Genomic DNA, 10,515 nt, shown 5'->3' with positions numbered 1-10,515 from the left:
GTAATTTGCATTTATTTCAATACAAGAGGGCTGACAGGTAAGGCTGATGAACTCAGGGCATGGATAGGCATATGGGACTGGAATATTATAGCCATTACAGAAAAATGGCTTTAGGCGAGATAGAGGTGGTGGAAGGAGGGGAGAGTGAAAACGGGGCACAAGGTAGTGCTGGCCCAGGAGATTAGGATGAATTCAATGAGGTACTTTGAGAATATTAAAGGAAAAAGAATAAGTAGAGAGAAAATAGGGCCCCTCACAGAACAAAGTGGACATGAATGTGTAGAACCACACAAGATGGGTGAGGTTCTCCTAGTGGACATTTCTCCTGTGTTTACCATGGAAAAAGACATGAAGACTTGGGAGCTTGGGGAAGTTACTGATGGTATCTTAAGGACAGTCCATATCACTGTAGAGGAGGTGGTGAATGTATTCGAATGTATGAAGGTGGATAAATCTCCAGGTCCTGACCAGAGTTTTGCCAAGAATACTGAAGAGGCTAGAGATGAAATTGCAGGGGCCATAGCTGATATTTTTGCATCATCATTAGCCACAGGTGAGGTCCCAGAAGACTGGAGGATAGTGAATGTAGTGCCATTATTCAAGAATGGCGGCAAAGAAAAGCCTGGGAACTATAGACCGGTAAGTTTTACATCTGTGGTGGTAAGTTACTTAAGAAGACTCTAAGGGACAAGATAGACATGCATTTGGAAAAGCAGGATTTGATTAGGAGTAGTCAGCATGGCTTTGAGAGTGGGAGTTCATGTTTCACAAATTTGTTAGAGTTCTTTGATGAAGTGACCAGGAAGGTTGACAAGGGCAGGCGGTAGATGTAATCTATATGGATTTCAGTAAGGCCTTAGATAATGTTCCACATGATAGGCTGCTCTGGAAGGTTAGATTGCATGGAATCCAGGGGGAGCTGGCAAATTGGATACACAACAGACCACAGTTAATAATATCAGTACTGATTACTAGTAATTGCATAATTGATTTATACTTTGACTTTTAAAAGTTCGATTTTTTATTTTGTATATCTGCATGTCCGCTTAACAGCAAAATAAAATAACATAGAAATCTGCAAAATGGTAAACATTAGTGGCTGCATGCCTCAGGCCTACACAGTGCTGCCAAATGTATGTAAATATTGACGTGATGCAAGATATAGTGCAGTTTCCAGCCCACTATGCTATGCCACCCATATACTCGTTAAATCAAAGGAATGCTCAACAATTGCATTTTTAAAATATCTAATTATAGCAAATACTTTCACTCTATTAAGATGCTTGTAATTAGCTTAATTGCAAACTATAGACAATTTGAAAAATAATGTGGATGTCTAAAGCCATTTCTCCCTCCTTAGTATATTCTAAGGACGATATTCTCTCTCTACTATAGTCGTCGGTTCTGATATAATGTGATAGTTCCATTCTTGTGCAATGCCGTGTTATAAGGAAATCGTGCAATAGCTGTGCCATTTAAACTAATGGGGCTGGAATTGCCTCATAGCCAATACAGGTCAGGAAGGCTCACGTTCTACAAATGTGTGAACTCGCCAGTTGCGCTGATGCTAATTCGCATTTACAAATTATTAACATGGGATCTATATTATCTGCTGGTAATGTAAAAGAAGTGATACTTTATGTTTCTTATTTTCAATTGTAGAAGTAACATTTTAGATAAAACAGTAAAATTTAGATGCTGAAATTACTTAAAAATAGGTTAAAATAAAGAGTAATTATGTTAGTGATTACTGGATTGGATTAATTTTTATTTGAGATTAATATTTAGTTAGTTCTATTGATATGATCACTAAACACAATAAAATGGTGTTACATGTATTTGCAGCCTTAACAGGTATTCTACCAGTGTGCTTCACCTACACAAAGTTAAAAATCTCTCACACCATGTTATAATCCAACAGGTTTATTTGGAAGTACTAGCTTCCGAGGTATTCAATGCCTCAAAATCACACTAAAGTTGTTTAATATATCATTACAATTCCATGGCACTGTAACCCTTTTGTTATAAATTTTGTGTCGTATGGTCATGATCCACAACCACCTGATGAAGAGGCAGTGCCTGGAAAGCTAGTGCTTCCAAATAACCCTGTTTGGACTAGACCTGGTATTGTGTGATTTTTAACTTTGTCCACCTCAGTCCAACACTGGCACCTCCAAATCACCCATACAAGGTTTAGTTGGCACATATCTCAGTTGAAGAATGCGGTGCTGGAAAAGCACAGCCGGTCAACCAGCATCTGAGGAGCAGCAGAGTCAATGCTTCAAGCATACACTCTTCATTGGCTGTGCTTTTCCAGCACCATACTCTTTAACTCTGATCTCCAGCATCTGTAGTCCTCACTTTCTCCCCGTCTCTCATCAGCACAGGGAGTCTTACACTAATATTAGGCAGGATTAGAAAATACACCAAGTTAAACAGAATTATGTTTTAGAAGCATTGATATTGAAAGTTAAGTAGCTTACACTTCTAAACTTCAATTCTTACATCTTCAGTCTTTGTAAAATGGGAAGTTTATTCCTTTCATTTCTTGGGTGTACACGGAATTAAAATGTTCAGTCTGCGCTGTGGTGAAATGGGTCTTCCAGTCTCCAGCGATGCCTGTAACAAAATGAATTCCATTTACAACACTTTCCTTTCAAACAAAAAGGAGATTGCATTTATACACTGTCAGAACCTCTGGATATCCCAGAACATTTAACAATACTTAATCGGATGCAAGTGTAATCACTGATGTAATGCAGGAAGTATAAAATCCAATTTGTATTCCACAAGCTTCCGTTAATAATATTGTGATAATTAACAATTTCTTATAAAATAGAGATGTTTGGCAAAGCATGAAAATGGGCCAAGACACCAAGGAAAATAACTTTTTCTCATTGAGACCATCAGGACCTCCAGCTGAGATGGCAAAGTGAGCCTTGGCTTAACATTGTCATTTCATGTCCAACTGTGTTGCATTTACTACCAATTTCAAGTTGTCCTGGAGAAGGTTGTAGTGAGCTGCCTTCAACTGCTACAGTCCGTTCGGTGCGGGTACCAATGTAACAATGCTGTTGGGGAGGTCCAGGATTTTGATCCAGTGACAATGAAGGAACGATATATTTGCAAGTCAGAATTATGACGCATAGTGTCTGATTTACATATGTTTTAATGCCATTTATTTTTGAGTTCATATTTTTGAATATCGAACCAGTAGCATATGGTATTTCTATGTGGAGTCATACATTAAATCATTCATTTGTAATTATTTCTGTGACCATTGTAACTTCTTTTAAAATAATTTGAGAAATAAGGACCCCAAGAATGAATGGATTTTTGTTTACACTGAAATGTAACGAAACAGAAATAGGCACTAAAACTGTAGCAGTACAGTCAGTTCTGCTATAACGCATATTTCTTCCAATAACTCGTCAATTGCGTTGAAGTCTTAGACATTATTGGTAGGACGTGAACTTTCCTGACCTGTATTGGCTGTAACATGATTCCAGCCCTCTTAATTTAAAAGGTGCAGCTTTGCACAATTTCCTTATAACACAAGGACAGAACTAAGGTGTTAAATCAGAATCAACTGTAGTACAAAGAAAACATGGTCCTGAGAATATATTAAGGAAGGAGAAATGGCTTCCAACAGTCACATTATTTTTTGAATATCCACCAAAAAAATCTGGAGATTCATTGTATCGCAAAAGGAAAGGTATTTGCTTATGCTTTGAGTGAAGGAGAAAAGCCAATAAAGATATTGAGTGATACTGGAGCAGGTCAGTCACTGATGTTGGCTAATGATATTATTTTGTCTTCCAGAGGGATTAACAAAGGGAAAATATTAACTGTGGGTATACATGGAGATTACAAAACAGTTCCATTATACATAGTTGAACTAAAAAGTAATGTAGTAAATGGATATGTCATAATGAAACAAATTCCTGTTGAAGGAATTGACTTTATTTTGGGAACTAATATTGCAGATTTTAAAATATTGGCAACACCAAGATAGTAAAACAAGCAGTGGAAGTAAAAGAAACTAAAATCTTACAAAAAGGAACATCCTGGATTGTTTTCTGACACTGTTGTGACACTGACACCGTTGGCCCGTAGAATTAGACAGGAAGAAAATGAGTCCAATTTCTAAATTGTTATGGGATACAAGGTGAAAATGTAACTAAAAATGAGAATGAAGAGAATGAGGAGGATATATTTAACCTGTTTTCTTTACAAATGGATTTGGAATTGAAAGAGTTACCTAAACAGATTACTTTGAATCAGAAGAAATACCTAATGTTATCATTTAAAGTATTTATTCGGAAATGGAGACCACCTGAAATAACAACTGATGATTTATGGACAGTGGTCCATCAGCTGCTAGTTCTATCTGACTATCATAATGATCCATTAGAAGTTACTCATGAAATTCAAATGGCAGGTGACTTAATATTTTAATCTAAGACTTTAAGCATTTTCATTGCCAAATTTACATAAGGTTGTAGTTAGATGTGGAAAAAGTGGGGTCTGCAGATGCTGGAGATCAGAGTCAAGAGTGTGGTGCTGGAAAAGCACAGCAGGTCAGGCTGCATCCAAGGAGCAGGAGAATCAATATTTCAGGCATAAGTCCTTCATCAGGATTCCTGATGAAGGGTTATGCCTGAAACATCGATTTTCCTGCTCCTCAGATGCTGCCTGACCTGCTGTGCTTTTCCAGCACCACACTCTCAACTATAGTCAAATGTGTCAAACATGTCAGGTAGTGGGAGAACCACAAACTTCAAATAAACCTATGTTTTAAATTCCTCTACCAGGTTCAGAAAACAATTACTTAGCAGGATCTTAATAGACTTTGTGTACCCATTTGACTGAACTATTTGATCAACCACAAAAAATCAATTTGGTTATAAATTTGATAAAGCACCAAACTCATGACCAAGAATCCATCAGTGATTGTTGGAAAAACCATCTGGTTCACGAATGTCCTTCAGGGAGAGAAACTACCATTCTTACCTGGTCTAGCCAATATGTGGTCCCAGAACCACAGCAAATGATTGACTTACACCATCAGCCAATTCTTGATCAACAGTAAAGCACCTGCTCAGTGACACTTAATTCTCACCTCCTGACCTCACTACAACCTTGGTTCAAGGACAACATGGACAAAAGAGCTGAGTTCCAGAGGGGAGGTAAGTTTGACAGCCCTTGACATCAAGGTCACATTCAACCACGTGTGGCATGGAGGAGCTCTAGAAAAACTGGAGAGTCAACGGGCAAGAGAAGGCCAACTCTCCGCTGGTTGGAGTCATGCCTAGCACTTAGGCAGATGGTTGTTGTTGGTGGTCAATCATCTCAGCTACAGGACATCCCTGCAGGAGTTCGTCAGGATTTGGAGATGTTGGTGTTGGACTGGGGTGTACAAAGTTAAAAATCACACAACACCAGGTTATAGTCCAACAGGTTTAATTGGAAGCACACTAGCTTTCGGAGCGACGCTCCTTCATCAGGTGATAGTCTATCACCTGATGAAGGAGCGTCGCTCCGAAAGTTAGTGTGCTTCTAATTAAACCTGTTGGACTATAACCTGGACTTCATCAGTGTAGTGTTCTAAGATGAAACATACTTAGCTGCATCATTAATGACATTTCCTCCATCATTAGGTCAAAAATGGGAATGACTGCACAACATTCACCATTTATGTGGGAAAAGATTTGCTCACCCACGATAGACCCACAAAATCAAATTGGCCAAATTGTACCAGCACACCCAGAATTCCTGAGCAGCTCACAAACTGGGTCAGACGATATGCAGACATTGGAATACGCCTTCAAACTCCCATGGACATGACAGAGATCTTAAAGCCGTCAGGGCAGATTCACGATCCAGCAGCAGCAAAGCCACACAAAGAGTGGGGTAGACAGATAGACACCTCAGGACAATCGAGGCACCTCACCACTGCAGAAAAGACTTTAACACCTATCTGTGAAGATGAATGGAACCATGATACTATCAGGATGTTGCATTGTGTGAAGGATTAGGACATTCATCTGATAAACGGTTTTCCAATTAGCATCCTTGCAACTAAATTACTCCATTTTCAGATTTGGAAATGAAAGGCTTAATAGACAATCAATTTTTCAATGTATAATTTCAGTTACATCACACTGCAAATTTTTGCTATAAATTCTGTGTTACGATCAAGCCCTCCACAATCACCTGATGAAGGAGCGTCGCTCTGAAAGCTAGTGTGCTTCCAATTAAACCTGTTGGACTACAACCTGGTGTTGTGTGATTTTTAACTCCATTTTCAGAAACATTGATTAAGAAATTGGAAAATACAATGTCATTGTGCAGCATTACTACAAAACTGGTCTCATCCTCAGCTCTGGGAGGTGAAATCAAATTCTGCGCAGACTGTCAGTTCTGTGTCAGCTAGCCTGTTTTCTCCTCCAGTGATATCACTTGCAATAAACTGTTTGTCAATTTCACTTCGAGCTGTGTTTTGTGATCTCTAACCTATTGGACAAATTTCTCCAAGAATTTGAGAGACCTCAGATTCTGAAGTTGTCCAAGTTCAAATGCAACAAGATCCGGACAATAACTAGACTTGGGCTGACAGGTACCCAGTAACATTCGTGCCACACAATTGCCAGTCTATGACCATTAACGATAAGAGATAATCTAACCACTGCCCCTTGACATTCAATGGTATTACCACTGAAATCCGCACTGTCAATGTCCTTGGGGGTTACCACTTCGGGAGTGAAATGGAAAACCCCCACCAGCCTGCATGATTGCAGCTCCAATAACACTCAAAAATCTTGACACCACCCAGGACAAAACTATTGTAGTGAGGCCAGGAGGGAGAACTAGGTGTCACTCAGCAGGTGCTGTTTGATAGCGTTGCTGATGGCACCACAGCCACAAGCACCCACTACCAACACATAGTAGCAGCAGTGTGTACTACCTTAAAGACACACTGCAGAAATTCACCACAGACTTTTACATACTACCTTCTAAACCCACAACCACTTCCATATACAAGGAGAAGGGCAGCTGATATGTGGGAATACCACCCCATGCAAGTTCCCCTCAAAGCCACTCACCATCCTGACTTGAAAATATATCACCGTTCTTTCACTTTTGTTGAGTGAAAATCCTGGAATTAGCAAGTTTTGAGAAGATTTGTAGCTCAGGTTGAGGTTCTGGATGTAGGTTTAGTCGCTGAGCTGGAAAGTTAGTTTTCAGACATTTCGTCATCATACTAGGTAACATTTTCAGTGATCCTCCGAATGAAGCACTGGTGGTACAGCCTGCTTTCTATTTATATGTTTGGGTTTCCTTTGGTTAGTGACGCCATTTCCTGTAGTGACATCATTTCCTATGGTGATGTTATTTCCTGTTTTTCTTCTCTCATGGGATGGTGAATGGGATCCATGTCAATGTGTTGGTATATTGGATCCCATTTACCAAACTGAGAAAAACAACAGGAAATGACACCACCATAGGAAATGACATCACAAACCCTAGGAAGCTCAAACATATAAATAGAAAGCGGGCTACACCACCAGTGCTTCATTCAGAGGCTCACTGATGATGTTACCTAGAATGGTGACGAAAAATCTGGAAACAAATCTTCCAGCTCAGCGAGCAAACCTACATCCAGTCCTGGAATTCTCGTCCTTTGGGTATTTTGGGTCAACCTACAGCACTTGGGACTTAACAGTTTAAGAAGGCAGCTCACCACCACCTGAATAGCACCTAGGAATGGGCAATAACTGCTGGCCAGCCAGCAGTACTCACATCCCACAAGCAAATAAAAATAAGTGAATTTGACAAGGCAAATATGAGTTCTCTGTTCCACACTGGGACAAGGCCAATTAACTTCTAGAGAAGTAAAATTATGGGCTATTTTGGATTTTTCTTTGCCTAGGACAAAACGCGAAATTTGTGTTGTGTTAGCATGAGAGGATTTTATGTCAAGTTTGTTTTGAATTTGAACACTGTCTTTGCATTTTTAATAGAGTTGATCAAAAGAGGCATACCGTGTGAAGGGTAGCTAAAGTGTCAATGTGCCTTTGAAATTCTGAAAGCTGGGGTGACAATCACACTGATTTTAGCTGTGCTTCACCGGGAGAAGTCATTCAAACTAGCTGTTGATGCGACAGCGTGGGGCAGTTTTACTGCAAAGTAAGATGAGGATTGAACAGCATGTCAGCTATTTTTCAAAGAGACTGATCACGAGTCAACAAAAACTTTCAACTGCTCGTTCTATGCCATTTTGTAATAAACAACAGGGTGGAAGAAGCCATTATTTATAGTGCCCAAAATTTTTTTGATTTCTTTAAAAAAATTCAGGACAAGAACTTAGTTACTTCAAAGGTTTTTAATTTGATGAGTAATGACAATGCGTTTTGAAGATAGGTCTTCTTTCTGGGTTGGAGATGAAATGCAATATACTTAAATAGTTACTTCTGAGTTTTAGTTTTTGAATTGGTGATATATGGAGTGTTTGGTCTATCTGAAGAGGTTTAATGATTAACTTGTAAGTATTTATGCCATAGTGACTTCTTTTAAAATGTTTGCAAGGGAAAGCTTCCAAGAATTAATTGTTTGTTGTTTACTGTGTGAAGTTTATGAGCACTCAAAGTACACCATGAAGTATATTAGTTTTTCTGATGGAAGGTTCTGAACTTTAAGCCTAGGCAGTACTACCCATACGGTGATAAGAAACCTTTCAATTTTAGTTTGGGGCAGTTCTGCATGGCTGTCAGCTGAAGCTGGGTGTGTAAAGTAGTTACTCCAGAGAAATAGAGAAGAGATAGTTTAGATTTGTTACAAATAGTTTACTTCAGAGTAAATAAATAGTTCCAGGCAAGAAGTGTTTGACTAAAATCTTGAAGGGCTTATTTGAAACTGATAAAGTTTACGTTTTGGTGTTTTAAGATTCCAAACAGAGACAATTGGATTCTCCAGGATCTAAAGTCACAATTAAATTAACCCTGTAAGAGGTGATAAAGGAGATTCTCTTTGGTGTATATCCTGTAAAGGCGTACTCTCAGGATCTGTAAGTGTGCGTTAATGGTATTGTGTCCAACTGGATGTTTCTAATTCTTCAAATTTGTGTTATAGATAAATAGTTGGTTGATTCAATTTTATCTTCCTTTATTTTGCAATGACAAACTTGCTTTATTGATGGACCTAAACCGCAATATTGTGGGCTTATGCTTCAGTGAGAGATCACCTTGTTAAAAGCAAAAACAAAAATGATCCATCAAGTCAGATTTCAGTCGGGAATCTGAATTGTCCAGTAACAACATCAGCTGGGATCCTAACAGGATGATTCATTACTTAATTACTTGCAGTTGGAGGCATTCTTACGTACCTGCTGCCCTTGATCTTCTAGATCGCAGTGACTGTGGGTTTCTAATGCAGGAACAGATCCCAAACGAATACAAGAATGTGTTTACAGGGTTACGATGTCTTCAATGGAACAACCTGGAAAGCTGGGAGTATGTGCTGATCCAAGAAAAACTCTGAAGAGATCTCACTACTCCAATCAAAAGGATTTGGCATCAATAGTCACTAGTAAAAAGTGAGGTCTGCAGATGCTGGAGATCAGAGCTGAAAATGTGTTGCTGGTCAAAGCACAGCAGGTCAGGCAGCATCCAAGGAACAAGAAATTCGACGTTTCGGGCCAGAGCCCTTCATCAGGATGAAGGGTTCTGGCCCGAAACGTCGAATTTCCTGTTCCTTGGATGCTGCCTGACCTGCTGTGCTTTGACCAGCAACACATTTTCAGCCCATCAATAGTCACTAACCTAGATTCAAAGCAGAGTTAGCGCAAAGTGAAGCTAGATGAAAGCAGCAGGTTTCTCACTACTGTTCGAATAATGCAGATAGTTTTGTATGCCTTTTGACATTTCCAAAGCTCTAGAGGGGTATCATTCCAAAGTAGAAATTACAGTGGATGGAATGCAAGTTATGGTTGTGGATACTACAATAGAAGAAACCATTGCTAATTGCAATTAAAATCTAGTGTGATTGATAGTTGAAACTGACCAGATAAGTCTGAACAAGAAAAAACTGTAGTTTAAAAATGCCCAAATTCATGTATATAGGTCACACACTGACAGCAAGAGATCTAATCCCAATGCGAAAAGGTGACAGCTAAAACAGTAATGCAGTGATCCACAGATACAAGAGCACTGCAAAGATGTATTAGAGTAATCAACTGCAGAACTTTGCAAAATTCTTTCCCAGTTTGTCTGAGAGTGAACCATTGCACCAACTCACTGCCAAGGACATGCAGTGGAATTGGGGGCACAGAAATGGTATTCACTCAAATTGAGCAACTAATGACAGCAACTCCAGCGCTGAAATATTCTGCGATAAATGAAGAAGTCTTCCTGTTGTATCACTTTAGTGAGATAGGACTTGGAACATCCCTAATTCAACAGGGACAATTAGTTGCATTTGCACCCAGGGGTGTGAATGCAGATTGTTTGATGCTGT

At 39.2% G+C, this 10,515-nt stretch overlaps 1 protein-coding gene across 1 annotated transcript in view; it reads right to left on the bottom strand.

Annotated features, from left to right (window-relative positions):
• Positions 1 to 1,003: 1,003 nt before the first annotated feature.
• LOC132827901 (sulfotransferase 2B1-like) overlaps positions 1,004 to 10,515 on the bottom strand; it is a 32,937-nt gene continuing 23,425 nt past the window's right edge. Inside the window, exon 6 of the mRNA XM_060844686.1 lies at positions 1,004 to 2,619. Within this exon, the coding sequence (XP_060700669.1) occupies positions 2,510 to 2,619 (110 nt within the window). The 3' untranslated portion in view covers positions 1,004 to 2,509. The remainder of the gene's footprint in view (positions 2,620 to 10,515) is intronic.

Source organism: Hemiscyllium ocellatum, chromosome 25, assembly GCF_020745735.1.
Source record: "Hemiscyllium ocellatum isolate sHemOce1 chromosome 25, sHemOce1.pat.X.cur, whole genome shotgun sequence".
In the NCBI taxonomy this organism is placed as follows: domain Eukaryota; kingdom Metazoa; phylum Chordata; class Chondrichthyes; order Orectolobiformes; family Hemiscylliidae; genus Hemiscyllium; species Hemiscyllium ocellatum.
The sequence above is the reverse complement of the archived record's forward strand: the minus strand, read 5'-3'. Positions and strand labels throughout refer to the sequence as shown.